The sequence below is a fragment of the Lepidochelys olivacea genome, assembly GCF_965140295.1.
Source record: "Lepidochelys olivacea isolate rLepOli2 genome assembly, chromosome: 4".
NCBI classification, from domain to species: domain Eukaryota; kingdom Metazoa; phylum Chordata; order Testudines; family Cheloniidae; genus Lepidochelys; species Lepidochelys olivacea.
In genome coordinates, this window is record NC_140414.1 from 66,210,251 (window position 1) to 66,229,503 (window position 19,253).

At 39.9% G+C, this 19,253-nt stretch overlaps 1 protein-coding gene across 1 annotated transcript in view; it reads right to left on the bottom strand.

Moving 5' to 3' along the window:
* Positions 1 to 2,220: 2,220 nt before the first annotated feature.
* RNF175 (ring finger protein 175) overlaps positions 2,221 to 19,253 on the bottom strand; it is a gene marked incomplete at both ends in the record, with an annotated part of 39,052 nt that continues 22,019 nt past the window's right edge. Inside the window, 7 exon segments of the mRNA XM_084625741.1 lie at positions 2,221 to 2,341; positions 4,105 to 4,206; positions 5,497 to 5,630; positions 6,399 to 6,403; positions 6,406 to 6,518; positions 10,802 to 10,909; positions 13,990 to 14,084. Of these exon segments, the coding sequence (XP_084481867.1) occupies positions 2,221 to 2,341; positions 4,105 to 4,206; positions 5,497 to 5,630; positions 6,399 to 6,403; positions 6,406 to 6,518; positions 10,802 to 10,909; positions 13,990 to 14,084 (678 nt within the window).

Below are 19,253 nucleotides of genomic sequence, written 5' to 3' on the forward strand. Positions count from 1 at the left end.
GCAAGATTCATCAGCCAGATACTACAGAAAATTCTTTCCTGGGTAACTCAGATTCCACCCCATCTGATATCCCATCACAGGCCATTGGGCCTATTTATCATGAATATTTAATTACCAAACCATGTTATCCCATCATACCATCTCCTCCATAAACTTATCGAGTTTAATCTTAAAGCCAGATAGGTCTTTTGCCCCCACTGCTTCCCTTGGAAGGCTATTCCAAAACCTCACTCCTCTGATGGTTAGAAACCTTCATCTAATTTCTAGTCTAAATTTCCTGGTGGCCAGTTTATATCCATTTGTTCTTGTGTCCACATTGGTACTGAGCTTAAATAATTCCTCTCCCTCTCCGGTATTTATCCCTCTGATATATTTATAGAGAGCAATCATATCTCCCCTCAACCTTCTTTTAGTTAGGCTGAACAAGCCAAGCTCCTTGAGTCTCCTTTCATAAGACAAGTTTTCCATTCCTCGGATCATCCTAGTAGCCCTTCTCTGTACCTGTTCCAGTTTGAATTCATCCTTCTTAAACATGGGAGATCAGAACTGCACACAGTATTCCAGGTAAGGTCTCACCAGTGCCTTGTATAACGGTACTAAAACCTCCTTATCCCTATTGGAAATACCTCTCCTGATGCATCCCAAGACCGCATTAGCTTTTTTCACGGCCATATCACATTGGCAGCTCATAGTCATCCTATGATCAGCCAATACTCCAAGGTCCTTTTCCTCCTCCGTTACTTCTAATTGATGCGTCCCCAGCTTATAACTAAAATTCTTGTTATTAATCCCTAAATGCATGACCTTACACTTCTCACTATTAAATTTCATCCTATTACTATTACTCCAGTTTACAAGGTCATCCAGATCCTCCTGTAGGATATCCCTGCCTTCTCAAAATTGGCAATACCTCCCAGCTTTGTACCATCCGCAAACTTTATTAGCACACTCCCACTTTTTGTGCCGAGGTCAGTAATAAAAAGATTAAATAAGATTGGCCCCAAAACCGATCCTTGAGGAACTCCACTGGAACCTCCCTCCAGCCTGACAGTTCACCTTTCAGTATGACCCGCTGTAGTCTCTCCTTTAACCAATTCCTTATCCACCTTTCAATTTTCCTATTGATCCCTATCTTATCCAATTTAACTAATAATTCCCCATGTGGCACGGTATCAAATGCCTTACTGAAATCTAGGTAAATTAGATCCACTGTGTTTCCTTTGTCTAAAAAATCTGTTACTTTCTCAAAGAAGGAGATCAGGTTGGTTTGGCACGATCTACCTTTTGTAAAACCATGTTTTATTTTGTCCCATTTACCACTGAGTACTAATGAATGAGATCATGACTAACTGAGGCCAGGCCTAGGGATATAAGGGAGAAGCCTGAGGGAGAGCGAGGAGCTGGAGTATTACTGCCTCCCACTGGAGCTACATAGGGCTGGGAGTGTCAGGCAGAACAGAAGCAGCTGGCTTGGAGAAGCTGTTGCAGGTGAGTGCTGTAGGGAATAAAGGGATTGTTTGGATTATAACCCAGCTTCAGGAAGGCAGGCTGGGAACTCCTGATTCAATGAGAGAGACTGAACTCAGCTCTGAAAAGGAGGGATGGGGGACGCCTGATTCCAGGAGAGAGAACTGTTCAAACTGTGGAACTTGGGGCCTGCTGGTGAAGCTGATATGAAGTACTGATGTCTCTATAGGCTAAAGTGGAGCTCCCTCCAGAGGGGAGATGTTTTCAAATTACGTGGAATTGGTGGCATTTTTGAGGAGCCCTGGGAGAAAGGGAAACTGAGGCAGTGTGCTGCAGAACCACCCCGGCCAGGAGAATGCGCTCAGAAGGTGGCTACCTATTTACACTACCTATCTTTCAGTAATCTGACTTGAACATCAAACAGTCGGTGCTATTGACATACTTACTAGTGCAGCAAATATAAAAAAAAATTTCAGAAATAGTCATAATGAGAAAAATAGCCATTTCTTTTACTAACATTGTCCTGTCATAAATGTCCCTTTCCATGCACACTTTGAGAAAATCAGAAATGTTTTAATTTCATGCTGTTCAAGTAATGTACTATTGGGCTCTTGTAGAGCAGTGCAACAAGAATACCAGAGTTCAGTCTCCTAAGGTCTTTATAATATTGTAAAAATATAATTTATAGACTATACATAGTATTTTGCATATTGAAATATCCAACATTTTGCATTCTGGGTATAATCTCAAATCCTATTCTAAGCCCAATGAATAGTTAATGACTTGGACTATTCCTATAAGAACTGGTTGCCAGGCCACCAGATAGTGGAGCCAATCCAACAGTTGCCCATACAAAACAGGTGTACGCTCCCACCTAAGCTACTGTTAAGAAAACCTGCTGCCAAGATTGTTTAAATGTGAAAAGAGATTTGGTATGACATTAGTTCCTTCATCAATAAGTGAAGAAAAGTACTTGTTTCATGTTCTCCAACATAGTGCTCTCTGGTTCCTCTAAAGCAGTGATACTCGGATTGTTGCTCATGACCCGCAAGTGGCTCTTTAATATGTCTCTGTCATAAATATAAAGGGAAGGGTAAACCCCTTTGAAATCCCTCCTGGCCAGGGGAAAGCTCCTCTCACCTGTAAAGGGTTAAGAAGCTAAAGGTAACCTCGCTGGCACCTGACCAAAATGACCAATGAGGAGACAAGATACTTTCAAAAGCTGGGAGGAGGGAGAGAAACAAAGGGTCTGTGTCTGTCTGTAGTCGTCTTGGCCGGGGACAGAACAGGAATGGAGTCTTAGAACTTTTAGTAAGTAATCTAGCTAGGTATGTGTTAGATTATGATTTCTTTAAATGGCTGAGAAAAGAACTGTGCTGAATAGAATAACTATTTCTGTCTGTGTATCTTTTTTGTAACTTAAGGTTTTGCCTAGAGGGGTTCTCTATGTTTTTGAATCTAATTACCCTGTAAGATATCTACCATCCTGATTTTACAGGGGGGATTTCTTTATTTCTATTTACTTCTATTTTTTATTAAAAGTCGTCTTGTAAAACACTGAATGCTTTTTCATTGTTTTCAGATCCAAGGGTTTGGTCTGTGGTCACCTATGCAAATTGGTGAGGCTTTTTATCCAACATTTCCCAGGAAAGGGGGAGTGCAAGTGTTGGGAGGATTGTTCATTGTTCTTAAGATCCAAGGGTCTGGGTCTGTAGTCACCTAGGCAAATTGGTGAGGCTTTTTACCAAACCTTGTCCAGGAAGTGGGGTGCAAGGTTTTGGGAAGTATTTTGGGGGGAAGGACGCGTCCAAACAGCTCTTCCCCAGTAACCAGTATTAGTTTGGTGGTGGTAGCGGCCATTCCAAGGATAACGGGGGTAATATTTTGTACCTTGGGGAAGTTTTGACCTAAGCTGGTAAAGATAAGCTTAGGAGGTTTTTCATGCAGGTCCCCACATCTGTACCCTAGAGTTCAGAGTGGGGGAGGAACCTTGACAGTCTCCTGCAGCTCTTTGCAGCATGTGATATTAAAATACTGAGTGACTTAATTATTCACCAATCTAAGTTATTAACCAATTAAGTTATCACCTTGCATGAAGTTATTAACTTATTTGCTGTGAGAATAATTTTATTTTTATATATAACTGTTCAATAGGGGAAATATGAATAGTACTAAAGTAAATGAAATAATGCATTCACTTCTGAGGCTCTTTTGGGTAATGTTGATTGCTAATTTGGCTCCTGAACCACTGAGGTCTGAGTATCACTGCTCTAGATTATTGTATTTTGAACGATATTCTCATAAAAATGTTTAAAGTAAAATTTAAACAGCTTCCCCAAGGGGAATTGAAACGGGTTGAAAAAGTCAGTAGGACAAACTCTGCTCCAACTTGAATGGGGTTTCACAAATGCAGCAGCAGAACTTGAGCTACTGTCCTTCCTTCTGGAGAAACTAGGAGAGAGAACTTTTGTTTACTAACTAGTAAGAAGGAAGTAAAGAAATCTGCTATTTTAACTGGCTTTTTTTTTTCTTTTCTTTATTTTACTCCCACCTCTCTCCACTGGATTATAACAAACTAGCAAAGTCAAAAGAATTAAAAAATTCAAGTAAAAATCACACCTTTTAAGAAAAGGAGACGGGTTACTTAACTTTCTCTTTAAATCAACTTTCTCGCTGCAGTATGGGCAAGTCTGCTTTTTGCCAACAATGCACCAACCTCGGATGCAAAATTCATGAAATCTTGCATCCGGTAAGGATTCTTTCAAATAAAAACAAGGAACAATACATGCTTCTGTGAACTTATCTACAGATTTGAATTATTATTGATTGTGCACACTGCACTGCTATTTATCTCAGGCACTTACACAAGTCACTTAACCTCTCTGCATCAGTTTCCTCAACTAAAAATGGGGATAATGATATTTACCCAACTTGGATATAAAGCATGCCACACAAGTTCATATTATATTTATTATTATTAATTTTATTATTAGATATGGGCCCAAGGCAAAATTCTGGATGTGGACATCCTTGAGTTTTGGAATAACTGGAATCCAGAGCCAAATTTAGTAATACCTGGCCCTATTCTTGAATGGGCTGAAGCACACAACCTCAGATCAAAATTCTCTTGAATTTCACAGCTTGGGTCTATAACTATTCTCTTGAGAGTCTAAGGACACTGTTAAAGAAAAAAGTACAGTTGAGCATTTGAAATGCATGGAAAGTCAGGAACCTTGTGAAGTTGTTGCAAAGTAGGTTATAATTTCTTTTTTAATTTTGGGGAGAGGGGATTAAATGTGTAATTAGTTGTAAACTACTTAAATTAAGCTATTAAAAAGTGATATCTGTTACCTTATTACAGCTTTAAAGGTCTCCTGTCCTTGTCATGCTTTCATATATTGAGTCTGATTCTGATCCCACTTTCACTCATGCAAATTTGGGGGTAACCTTACCTGAAGTCAGTCACACCAGTGTAACTAGGCTAGGTGAGTGAAGAATTAGGCCCTTGGGTGAGATCCACAAAGATACTTAGGTGCCTTAAGTTTAGGGTTTGGATGCTTAAGTCCCAGTTCCACAAAACCCTGTAGGCTCCTAAACTAACTCAATGCCTAAGTTATCTTTATCAATCAGGCTTGTAATCTCAGGTTTGTCCCAGGGGCCTGCTGCCTCTGTGGTCACTGGGAGCTGCAGGAGGCCGGTGCTTGCAAAATGTCTCATGGCCTGCTTATCCTGATAGGCCGCAGGTTGCCCACCACTGGGTTAGCTGCTTGATGCACCTGAGTTTCAGTAGCTTGGGAAGCAAGCATTGCATGGTAGCACTTAAACTTAAGTCTTCCACTAAACCTCATGTGAGCAGACAGGCTACTTATTCCATATTCCTACTTTTACCTTTTGTGCTGTGGTTTCTTTGATTGTGTTCATTTATTTCTTTCCCCTCCCCCCACACTGTTTGTTGCTAATTTGTTTTATTTTTGGTGCAACAGCAAGAAAAGAGGAAACCATTATTTCATAATTGAATTGAAAGGATACACATGATTGCATGACAGCTGGTAGGTATTTTCAATGATCCCTTCCTCATTTATGTCCACAAAGATTTTCTGTCTACAGACTGCACAGATGTTGTTGGACAAATTTCTTGTAGGCATCCCACTGACATTATAAAACTGCTGCATATTTATAGTGGGGGTGAGAGAAACAACATTTTCCATTAGGGCCAAGGAGATACAAATAACTCAGTATAAGTCCACAATGGACACAAGTGTTAAGGAAAGGAATGAAAGAAGCTAAAACTGTTTTAGATACTAGTGACAGAATGTATAGATCCTGCCATGTAGGTGGTATGGAGAGAATTAAAACCTTCTTGCTGAGAAGAGAATTTCAATAAGTATCTCTCTTGCAAAGCCTGCCAAACACCCCAGACTTAGGGAATGCAGGTGTCCTTAGTGAAGGCTAATTGCCTCATTAAGAAGAAAAGTCAAGAATTTCAAAAAGGGAAAGATTTAAAGACTCTTTCACTGGGTTTTGGAGAACTAAGAAGCAGACCCACCTATGGAAATGAGGAGTCTTTTTTTAGTCTCTTGTTTATATGGACTCAGGTTGAGAGAAATGCTATTTTTGCCTTTTTTTGTTTTGTTTTTTGTTTGGAACAGCCCTCTATATTGCTATATAGGGATTGTCTCCTAGCTCAGACCATTGCATACTCACTGGTTTGTACTACTGTATTAAGAAATTCCTTTTGAAACTAAGATCAGTAAGAAAGTAGGAGAGTTTGCCTATGGCACAATAAACGTTGTCTTTAAGGAAAGATTAGTTAAATTTCTGGAAAGAGTATGGGGGGGGGGGCTTTCTTCTAGAGTAGGAGTACAACTAGACTCAAAAGCTCGTTCCCAGTCAATCTGACTTTCATTCAAAGTAATGAAACCAGCACTTACCCCATAGTGGAAGCCATGTAATCAGAACAAATCTCTGCAAAGTCTCTTCCCATCACTCCATAGTAGAGTCCATAAAACAGCAAAATCACACCAAAATCCATGGATTCTTCAGTCTTGATTCTGTATAAAAACAGATAAAAAACAGCATATGGGTGTGTTTGCTCATGTACAGAATTATAAGGAGAAAGTATCAAACTGATTTTTTACTCCTAATAGCTCTGGCTTTTGTTTTTCCTCATTACAACTCAGTTTTTAATTTCCTTCGAAGCCAACTTCATATTTGTGGTGTAATAAGAAACACAACATTAATCTCATAAAAGTATGCTCTAACAATTTCTGTTATCTTATAGAACTTAACTCTATCTAAATATTATAGAAAGTGCAAAATTGCATTTTTTTCCAAGGGAAAAATTGTTAAACTACAAATGAATTAGGTAGACCTTTTATTGTTTTGAGGAAGCAACAAAATCACCCAATACTTAGTAAAAATGTAAGATGCCTTTCAAATAAATGCTAAATTATTTTAGCTGAAATAATTCATCCTGGAAAAAATGCTCAACAGTAAAGTTCACTATACTGCAGTAAATGAAGTTTAGAAGTCAAAGCACTACACAAAAATAACAGTCAGGAATTGTGAAGATACTGTGATCTAAATAAAAAGGTAAACTATGATGTTAATAAGGCTTATTGTTAAGTCACCTTCTACAGTAGTTTACGTTATACAATATTAGTTACTTATAGCACCCAGAAGATTACTAGGTATCATAGAATATCAGGGTTGGAAGGGACCTCAGGAGGTCGTCTAGTCCAAACTCCTGATCAAAGCAGGACCAATCCCCAACTAAATCATCCCAGCTAGGGCTTTGTCAAGCCTGACTGAAAACCTCTAACCTAGGAAGATGGTGGAATCTCCTTCCTAACTCATTCCAGTTCTTTATAGATCAGGTCCCTGTCCTGCTGAGTTTACAAACCTAGTGAGGTAAATAGAAAGGAGCATAAACACTGCCAAATTAAGTGTAAAAATGTAATTAAAAAAAGCCAAAAAGGAGTCTGAAGAACAGCTAGCCAAAAACTCAAAAGGTAATAACAAAATGATTTTTAAGTACATCAGAAGCAGGAAGCCTGTTAAACAACCAGTGGGGCCCCGGGATGATCTAGATACAAAAGGAGCACTTAAGGACGATAAAGTCATTGCAGAGAAACTAAATGAATTCTGTGCTTCAGTCTCCACGGCTGAGGATGTTAGGGAGATTCCCAAACCTGAGCCATCTTTTGTAGGTGACAAATCTGAGGAATTGTCACAGATTGAAGTGTCACTAGAGGAGGTTTGGGAATTAATTGAGAAACTTAACAGTAACAAGTCACCAGGACAATATGGCATTCACCCAAGAGTTCTGAAAGAACTCAAATGTGAAATTGCGGAACGATTACCTCTGGTTTGTAACCTGTCTTTTAAATCAGCTTCTGTACCCAATGACTGGAAGATAGCTAATGTAATGCCAATATTTAAGAAGGGCTCTAGAGGTGATCCTGGCAATTACAGACTGGTAAGTCTAACGTCAGTACCGGGCAAATTAGTTGAAACAATAGGAAAGAATAAAATTGTCAGACACTTAGAAGAACTTAAATTGTTGGGCAAAAGTCAACATGATTTCTGTAAAGGGAAATCATGTCTTACTAATCTATTAGAGTTCTTTGAAGGGGTCAACAAACGTGGACAAGGGGGATCCCAGTGGACATAGTGTACTTAGATTTCCAGAAAGCCTTTGACAAGGTCCCTCACCAAAGGCTCTTACGTAAATTAAGCTGTCATGGGATAAGAGGGAAGATCCTTTCATGGATTGAGAACTGGTTAAAAGACCGGGAACAAAGGTAGGAATAAATGGTACATTTTCAGAATGGAGAGGGGTAACCAGTGGTGTTCCCCAAGAGTCAGTCCAAGGACCAATCCTATTCAACTTATTCATAAATGATCCGGAGAAAGGGGTAAACAGTGAGGTGGCCAAGTTTGCAGATGATACTAAACTGCTCAAGATAGTTAAGACCAAAGCAGACTGTGCAGAACTTCAAAAAGATCTCACAAAACTAAGGGATTGGGCAACAAAATGGCAAATGATATTTAATGTGGATAAATGTAAAGTAATGCACATTTGGCAAAAATAACCCCGACTATACATACAATATAATGGTGGCTAATTTAGCTACAACTAATCAGGAAAAAGATCTTGGAGTCATTGTGGATAGTTCTCTGAAGATGTCCATGCAGTGTGCAGCAGCAGTCAAAAAAGCAAACAAGATGTTAGGAATCATTAAAGGGATAGAGAACAAGACAGAGAATATCTTATTGCCCTTATATAAATCCATGGTATGCCCACATCTTGAATACTGTGTACAGGTGTGGTCTCCTCATCTCAAAAAAGATATACTGGCATTAGAAAAGATTCAGAAAAGAGCAACTAAAATGATTAGGGGTTTGGAAAGGGGCCTATATGAGGAGAGATTAAAGAGGCTAGGACTCTTCAGCTTGGAAAAGAGGAGACTAAGGGGGGGATATGATAGAGGTATATAAAATCATGAGTGGTGTGGAGAAAGTGAATAAGAAAAAGTTATTTACTGGTTCCCATAATATAAGAACTAGGGGCCACCAAATGAAATTAATGGGCAGCAGGTTTAAAACAAATAAAAGGAAGTTCTTCTTCACACAACACACAGTCAACCTGTGAAACTCCTTGCCTGAGGAGTTGCGAAGGCTAAGACTATAACAGGGTTTAAAAGAGAACTGGATATTCATGGAGGTTAAGTCCATTAATGGCTATTAGCCAGGATGGGTAAGGAATGATGTCCCTAGCCTCTGTTTGTCAGAGGGTGGAGATGGATGGCAGGAGAGAGATCACTTGATCATCACCTGTTAGGTTTACTCCCCCTGGGGCACCTGGCATTGACCACTGTCGGTAGACAGGATACTGGGCTGGATGGACCTTTGGTCTCACCCAGTATGGCCGTTCTTATGTACAATCTAATCATACATACTGTACACACACATAAAAGAACAACAGATGATATATCAACTTTACAAACTCCCCAGGCTTTTCTTTGCCTCATCTCCAGTGCTCCCATAGCTCCAAAGCAATGCTGCCTGTAAACATTAAATGGGTACTTTCAGGGTTATCCAGTCACTCCCGTCTGGGAAGTACATGTAATATTTTAGGCAGTTTTCCAAAACATTTCATGTTTCCTTCTAAAAATCAGTATTACAAACACTGTTTTCTTATCAGCAACTGTAGACGAACAAGCCACTCTGTTTCTTTACTTATTTGCATACACAGATTGGGGGGTATAATGCAATAACTGCCCTGAAGGAGACCCAAATAAGGGTCTTTTGTTCCCTAGCCATTAGTGGCTGCAAGTGCTGTGGGGGGTGGCATGAACTTGGGGGAAGGTAACTCCTAATATTCCTCCATAGAAATTTGTATAGTTGCTTCTGCATTGGCATTGATGATGGGCTGTGGAGGTAGCAAAATTCAGCCTTTCAATCCAAGAGCAGCCATATAGGCCAGGACTCTCTGGGAGGCCAGAAACTTCCCCCAGGAGTACGCTGTCACAGACCTGGGAGCCTCCCATGAGGCATAAGAATGCACTGCTAATTTTTCCTGAGAGGAGGGGAGACAAGGAGAGCCTTTAAAATGAGTGCAGTGGTTGTTTCCATGAATTTGGGGGTGGAGTGGTGGGTTTGGTTAAAACCTTGATTGGATTTTGGCACAGGAAAGGAAATTTTGTAAATATCCTTAAAACAATTAATCAGTAGGGAGATGTGTAATAGTGTGTGGAATGAGTTGGGTTAATGAGAACAGAACTGAAGCTAGGGGTAAGAGTCAAAATCAAAAAAGAAAAAACTAAACAATACAATAGATGAGTAGAGAGGCAATTGGACATAGCCATATATAAAGAGGAACTACAAGATGTGTGCTAAACATCACTCTGATCACCATGTTTATATATTTTATTTCTGTCCCTTAGCCTGTGAATGCATCATCTGCTGTGCGGAATCCCATTGCAGAGCAGGGCCTTACTTAACAGTTAAAATAAGTGGTTAGAAGTGCAAACACTGTGGTGGTATGTAATTTTATTTTTTCCCCTTCTAATCCAGGAATACAATATATGAAGCCACTAAAGCAGTTTAAGTATCAAGTCTCAGATTAATTGTGCAAAAAAAAAATCAAGAAACAAGAGAAAATGTAAACCTGTGTCCTAAGCTATAGTTATTTGTTTGACGCGGGGAAAAGATTAGATTTCAGGTGAAAGTTTTCATTGCAACCATCAAAGTTTATAAAAATTCTACATAAAAGGCATATTTTGAAAGTAATAAGAGACACACAATTTGAAGATTACCTGAAGATACTTACTGAAAGACTAAATTAAATCCAAACATGGTAAACATTATATCTAAATAACCCACAATTCCAACTGCATAACTCAGTTTATAGAGAAGAAGAAACCACTTGTAGACCAACCTGTGGATCAGAGAAAAGGAAACATACTGAAGATCTCCAAAATCTCATACAGTATCGTATCTTAGACTGCAACATCTTTTTACAAATTCAGTTTCCAGCAAAAGCAAGTTTAAAAATGTCCTTTGTCTATATTCAAAATGAAACTGGGATTAATATCCATTTGGACGGAACCTCCTTTCTTATCACAAGAAATTGGTGTATCACCACACAGGCATATTTAGCAAAATGACATTACCGAGAAGGTACCCTGGTAATGCTCCACCAAAAGACGACTAGTGATCATTAGGATTTACTGCTGTGAGTAGTCGCTTTTGAAGTAAATGATAGTGCTCAAATGGAGCTACTCACTGTAGTAAGCACCACGCTGTAGTGTTTGTGGGGTGAGGCCCATAGCTGAAGTTAAGATACACATATATGGTGGTTTCAGAGTAACAGTCGTGTTAGTCTGTCTTTGCAAAAAGAAAAGGAGTACTTGTGGCACCTTAGAGACTAACCAATTTATTTGAGCATGAGCTTTCATGAGCTACAGCTCACTTCATCGGATGCATACCGTGGAAACTGCAGTAGACATTATATACACACAGAGACCATGAAACAATACCCCCTCCCACCCCACTGTCCTGCTGGTAATAGCTTATCCAAAGTGATCATCAAGTTGGGCCATTTCCAGCACAAATCCAGGTTTTCTCACCCTCCCCTCCCCCCCGCCACACACTCACTCTCCTGCTGGTAATAGCCCATCCAAAGTGACCATTCTCTTCACAATGTGTATGATAATCAAGGTGGGCCGTTTCCTGCACAAATCCAGGTTCTCTCACCCCCTCACCCCACTCCAAAAACCACACACACAAACTCAATCTCCTGCTGGTAATAGCTTATCCAAAGTGACCACTCTCCCTACAATGTGCATGATAATCAAGGTGGGCCATTTCCAGCATAAATCCAGGTTTTCTCACCCCCACACCCCCATACACACACAAACTCACTCTCCTGCTGGCAATAGCTCATCCAAACTGACCACTCTCCAAGTTTAAATCCAAGTTTAACCAGAAAGTCTGGGTGGGGGGTAGGAAAAAGCAAGGGGAAATAGGCTACCTTGCATAATGACTTAGCCACTCCCAGTCTCTATTTAAGCCTAAATTAACAGTATCCAATTTGCAAATGAATTCCAATTCAGCAGTTTATCGCTGGAGTCTGGATTTGAAGTTTTTTTGTTGTAAGATAGTGACCTTCATGTCGGTGATTGCGTGACCAGAGAGATTGAAGTGTTCTCCAACTGGTTTATGAATGTTATAATTCTTGACATCTGATTTGTGTCCATTTATTCTTTTACGTAGAGACTGTCCAGTTTGACCAATGTACATGGCAGAGGGGCATTGCTGGCACATGATCACATATATCACATTGGTGGATGTGCAGGTGAACGAGCCTCTGATAGTGTGGCTGATTTTATTAGGCCCTGTGATGGTGTCACCTATGGGATAGATATGTGGGCACAGTTGGCAACGGGCTTTGTTGCAAGGATAGGTTCCTGGGCTAGTGGTTCTGTTGTGTGGTATGTGGTTGTTGGTGAGTATTTGCTTCAGGTTGCGGGGCTGTCTGTAGGCAAGGACTGGCCTGTCTCCCAAGATTTGTGAGAGTGTTGGGTCATCCTTCAGGATAGGTTGTAGATCCTTAATAATGCGTTGGAGGGGTTTTAGTTGGGGGCTGAAGGTGACGGCTAGTGACGTTCTGTTATTTTCTTTGTTAGGCCTATCCTGTAGTAGGTGACTTCTGGGAACTCTTCTGGCTCTATCAATCTGTTTCTTCACTTCTGCAGGTGGGTATTGTAGTTGTAAGAAAGCTTGATAGAGATCTTGTAGGTGTTTGTCTCTGTCTGAGGGGTTGGAGCAAATGCGGTTGTATCGCAGAGCTTGGCTGTAGACGATGGATCGTGTGGTGTGGTCAGGGTGAAAGCTGGAGGCATGTAGATAGGAATAGCGGTCAGTAGGTTTCCGGTATAGGGTGGTGTTTATGTGACCATTGTTTATTAGCACTGTAGTGTCCAGGAAGTGGATCTCTTGTGTGGACTGGACCAGGCTGAGGTTGATGGTGGGATGGAAATTTTTGAAATCATGGTGGAATTCCTCAAGGGCTTCTTTTCCATGGGTCCAGATGATGAAGATGTCATCAATATAGCGCAAGTAGAGTAGGGGCTTTAGGGGACGAGAGCTGAGGAAGCGTTGTTCTAAATCAGCCATAAAAATGTTGGCATACTGTGGGGCCATGCGGGTACCCATAGCAGTGCCGCTGATCTGAAGGTATACATTGTCCCCAAATGTAAAATAGTTATGGGTAAGGACAAAGTCACAAAGTTCAGCCACCAGGTTAGCCGTGACATTATCGGGGATAGTGTTCTTGACGGCTTGTAGTCCATCTTTGTGTGGAATGTTGGTGTAGAGGGCTTCTACATCCATAGTGGCCAGGATGGTGTTATCAGGAAGATCGCCGATGGATTGAAGTTTCCTGGGGTGAGGGAGTGAGAGAACCTGGATTTGTGCTGGAAATGACCCACCTTGATTATCATACACATTGTGAAGAGAGTGGTCACTTTGGATGGGCTATTACCAGCAGAAGAGTGAGTTTGTGTGGGGGGCGGCGGAGGGTGAGAAAACCTGGATTTGTGCTGGAAATGGCCCAACTTGATGATCACTTTGGATAAGCTATTACCAGCAGGACAGTGGGGTGGGAGGGGGTATTGTTTCATGGTCTCTGTGTGTATATAATGTCTACTGCAGTTTCCATGGTATGCATCCGATGAAGTGAGCTGTAGCTCACGAAAGCTCATGCTCAAATAAATTGGTTAGTCTCTAAGGTGCCACAAGTACTCCTTTTCTTTTTTCATATATGGTGCTAACTTTAACTTTCATCCTTACTCATTTACATTTGAAGTTTGATAAAGTTCACCAACCAAAAGCATATTTAGGTACCTAAATAAAAGGGGCTTGATTTTTTTCTAGGTGTTATTCAAATGTAGCAACGTGATTAATACAATGTCTTAATCTACAACTATTAAATGGCCTTTGTGCCATTTATTAAACTTTGTGAACATTCCCCACATGGACAGAAATTGCCACCAGTAAAGTTTGATGGTGAAATACAAAGGAACAACCCACATCTGCAGGAGGGTTACCAGCTGTCAGGGAAATACAGAAAGTCACTTTAAACTACTGAGAGCCTAGAAGTCTGTGTTACATCATTACTTAAAGTATATTGACAAACCAGAATAGTGACAAACCACTACAAAATCTATATTGGATCATTTGTACAGCACTGAGCACAATGGGGCCTAGATACTGATTTGGGCACTACTGCATTATAACTAATGTATAGCGATGATGATTTTGTTCTCATTTACAGCACTGTAGCTCAGGAATAATTCCAATTCAGTGAACAGCTACACGGTTATAAAACTGGGGTAAATAAAATCAGAAATCAGGCCCATAATCAAAAGGCCATATCCTCAGTTGATGTCATGCCATTGAAATCAACTGATTTTTAAAAAAATCAATTTACATTTAAAAGTAACTAATACTAAAGTTCTTGAGCCAAAATCTCTGAAATCAATGGAGTTACATCAGTTAAGAATTTGGCCGATAAGCTTTAGGGTCACTCTTAAAAGCCTCTACTGAAAGTCATGGCATTGAATTCAGTCCTAGATAAATCAGCCATAAACAACTGACAATGACTTTCTAAAAATCTCACTCAACAGCACAAACAAAATGGATTAAACTTTTTCATCTTTTTGTCAATTAATGCTGGCAAACTTAATAATTTATACTTGCTCATCTCTGCTTTTTAATTTGCCTATGGTAATCAAATATTCTATTCCAGATTCTTTACAATATGTAAACATTTTAAACCCACTGAATAGTCAGCCCTCTGATGTTAGCACTCTCCAGGACTCCTACTCATTGATCATGAATTTGGTACTGGGAAAACTTGATGGTGATAGAGATAAAGCTATAATGACTTTAGTGTGTGTTTATAAAGTTTAAGAGTTTTAGCTCCTAATCCTGTACTGGTAGGATTTATATAAGGTTGCTGAGAATAAAAGAAACTGTGAAGAGACTCATTTGGAATGTGGATAAATTAAAAAACATCAACCCCCTCCCCCAAATGTTACCTATAACAGGTTCATAATTTCCTTATTGGAGGGAGGGAAGGGAAGGATAGGAATCTCATCTCTTAAACCTAAAATGAAATAATGTAGTGCCCAATCTTATTCCAGCTGACATCTACTGGTGTTTTGCTACTCCAGTGGAAGCAGAACTGAGCCTTTCCTCTGTTATAAGAAAAATTAGCGACTTTTTTTTTTAAAAAGGGAAATACAAACTTTCCCCGAAAAAAACTTTAATGTGAACCAATATTTTGTAAAAATTAGCATTTAATTATCAAGGTCTTGATAAAAGATTAAGTCATTTAAAATAAAGAGATGTAAAAGATTGGAACACAGCAATTTGGATCAGACATTGATTCAGCTGGGCCTAAGCCCTGCACTTGCAGAGATCAAGGCCTTATACAAGGTGTGGGAAAGTCGGCTTCTCAACTATCAAAACAATATTGCTCCTCCCATCCCATGCACTTCCAGTTGCTTCTGGTGGGTCATTTAAATTACTCCGAAGTGGATCAGGAATAAGTTTTCTGCCCCATGACTACTCCATTCATGAGTAGATGAGACCAGAATAGGACAAAAGTTAGCCTGCCTCTGTCCACTGTCATGCTCTGACACACAATTGTTCCATTTTGCCTGAGGTATGTCTTCCTTAATCTTGCATTCTGTCTGGGCTATCTCACAGGCCCCTGTGTAATGGCCTACACCATGCACTATGTCTCTGACCATGGTTAGGTGATAATGACAAAGGTCACCAACACCAGAGCTGTCTACGGGAGCCACCACCATTCGTCTTCAAGTATGTCTAGATTAGGAATCACAGTAACAGCCGTGTTAGTCTGTATTCGCAAAAAGAAAAGGAGTACTTGTGGCACCTTAGAGACTAACAAATTTATTTGAGCATAAGCTTTCGTGAGCTACAGCTCACTTCATCGGATGCATACTGTGGAAAGTGTAGAAGATCTTTTTATACACACAAAGCATGAAAAAATACCTCCCCCCACCCCACTCTCCTGCCGGTAATAGCTTATCTAAAGTGATCACTCTCCTTAAAATGTGTATGATAATCAAGTTGGGCCATTTCCAACACAAATCCAGGTTTTCTCTCCCCCCCCCCCCACACAAACCCACTCTCCTGCTGGTAATAGCTTATCTAAAGTGACCACTCTCCTTACAATGTGTATGATAATCAAGGTGGGCCATTTCCAGCACAAATCAAGGGTTTAACAAGAACGTCTGAGGAGGAGGGGGGGGGGGTTGGAAAACAAGGGGAAATAGGTTACCTTGCATAATAACTTAGCCACTCCCAGTCTCTATTCAAGCCTAAGCTAATTGTATCCAATTTGCAAATTAATTCCAATTCAGCAGTCTCTCGCTGGAGTCTGGATTTGAAGTTTTTCTGTTGTAATATCGCAACTTTCATGTCTGCAATCGCGTGACCAGAGAGATTGAAGTGTTCTCCGACTGGTTTATGAATGTTATAATTCTTGACATCTGATTTGTGTCCATTTATTCTTTTACGTAGAGACTGTCCAGTTTGACCAATGTACATGGCAGAGGGGCATTGCTGGCACATGATGGCCTATATCACATTGGTGGATGTGCAGGTGAACGAGCCTCTGATAGTGTGGCTGATGTTATTAGGCCCTGTGATGGTGTCCCCTGAATAGATATGTGGGCACAGCTGGCAATGGGCTTTGTTGCAAGGATAGGTTCCTGGATTAGTGGTTCTGTTGTGTGGTATGTGGTTGCTGGTGAGTATTTGCTTCAGGTTGGGGGGCTGTCTGTAGGCAAGGACTGGCCTGTCTCCCAAGATTTGTGAGAGTGTTGGGTCATCCTTCAGGATAGGTTGTAGATCCTCCTTCCTCAGACGTTCTTGTTAAACCCTTGATTTGTGCTGGAAATGGCCCACCTTGATTATCATACACATTGTAAGGAGAGTGGTCACTTTAGATAAGCTATTACCAGCAGGAAAGTGGGGTGGGGGGAGGTATTTTTTCATGCTTTGTGTGTATAAAAAGATCTTCTACACTTTCCACAGTATGCATCCGATGAAGTGAGCTGTAGCTCACGAAAGCTTATGCTCAAATAAATTGGTTAGTTTTTAAGGTGCCACAAGTACTCCTTTTCTTTTTAGATTAGGAATGAAGATCAAGATACAATCAGGGTTACTTAAACCCAGCTTTTTTTCCCTAATCTAGACAAACCTTAGCATTCATCTCTTGCCCTATCTACACTAGAATTAAAAAATGTGTGTTAAAAATATACCTTTTACTCTAGTCTAGGCAAGCTCAGAGAATCCTCTGTTGGGGTGATGCTGGCAGCTCCTCACCTCCAGAGCAGCAGATTTTTGCATGACTTCAGGAACTGGGGTCCTCGGCTAGTACCTATGCCTCGCCCTTTGCATGAGTGTGCTATGTGGAGACTTCTACAGGTTTGGAGCATCTGATCTATTCTGTCAGCATCTCTGATGCTTCTATGAACACCAGACAGGGTGAATGCAACCTCTGCATGTCATACAATGTAGTGTAGGATTGGCATGTGATCTGTAGTAGCCAATACCTGATACTTCAAAAGAAGGCAAAAGAACTACAGAATGCCTTCCAATGTTCAGGGGGAGCAAGCATACACACTGATACATGTACTCCTTTGTGGAGTTCAGCACGTTCTCCTCTTTAGTGGCTGGCACGTGAGAAGGCACAGCCATAACTCTGCATTCTACCCACCCCCTTCTTGCCCCTTGTAGGGCACTGTTCACCCTCACGAGAGATGGAGGAGCAGTCTCTGGCTTTCTTTGACTGCAGGGACTGAAATTCTGACTGGCCCTCACCTAAGCCATGCCAGTTGGAAGAGGCTTCTTGCTGCCTCCCCTTCCTATTGTGCACCTGTGTAAGGGCCAGGAAGAACATGATCCTAAAGTCCTAACATGGTCACATGTTATTTTTTGACTGCTGAAAGTGGAACCTAAAACTATAGTTCAGCCTCTTAAATGATCAGACCCTCAGTTACACAGGAGCTGCGACTTTCACAACATTTGAACAAAGATTAGCATTGTTACCTAATTGGTTAGTTATAAACATTCATATCTTAACCAATTTTAAAAGTGTACCTTGAGATTTTCTTTGCTAATTCTATAAGGAGATTGATTAGAATATAGTATTTTAATGTAATATCTTCACCAAAATTCAATCTAAAAAGAAATCATCTCTTCAAAGCTATTAAAGATACTATTCATTGTGTTCTACACAAATCAAACTGTTAATTTTATAGTAATTGCCACATATGAAATGTAGGAAAGTTCTATCAAGTAAATAGGAGTATAAAAATATGAAATCATGTCATAAAGCTACAAGGCCTAGTATCTGCAATATATTAATAATGCTGGAGGGTCACCATCTGGACAACTTCATATAATACCACATGTGCAATTGCTGGTAAATGGCAACTCTAGCATCTGGATCACATTATTACAAATTTTCCTCATCCACATATCATAGCAAGAGGAATTTCCTGACAAATCAGACAGCTGCCAAAAAGTAAAATGTTTTTCTCTTTATTGTACTTTAAATGAGCTCAAAAAGACCTGGAAGTGAAGTCAGCATTGGCGTCCTAGACAGCATTCCCATTTTCTAATTATACAGATGGAACAACAACTCACACAAACACACAATGATTTTTTTTAAAGATTATATTTGTACTCTGCCTCAAATTATCATTTTTTTCTGTTATGAGTAAACAAGAACTTATACTACAAACAAATTCAGCAAAAAAAAGCATTATTGTGCTATTCCTTTTGTCTTAAAGCAAGTGGTGAAAAATGCATTTATAAAGAAAATAACTGTTAATAATTAGTATTTACAATTATTAATAATTGTGACAGAATGACCTCATCAGAACTTGTTAACTTGGCAACAGAAGCCAATGGGCTTTCTAAATGTCTAGTTTCCTTTGATGCAGACATATTCAGATACTTAAAACATGTGCATGAAAGCAGTAATAAATCAGCTATGTGGCATTTAAATTTTAATGTAATATGCTTACATTCAATTGTACGCCAGAAATTGGTAGAGATTTCTATATTAACCAAACCAAAACGACAATATTTTCAAGTTTAGAGGCATTACTTATTGGAAGAAATCAATTATTTGTTAAATATGCTACTTCATTTGTCAACTGTATTCCAAAGTACTC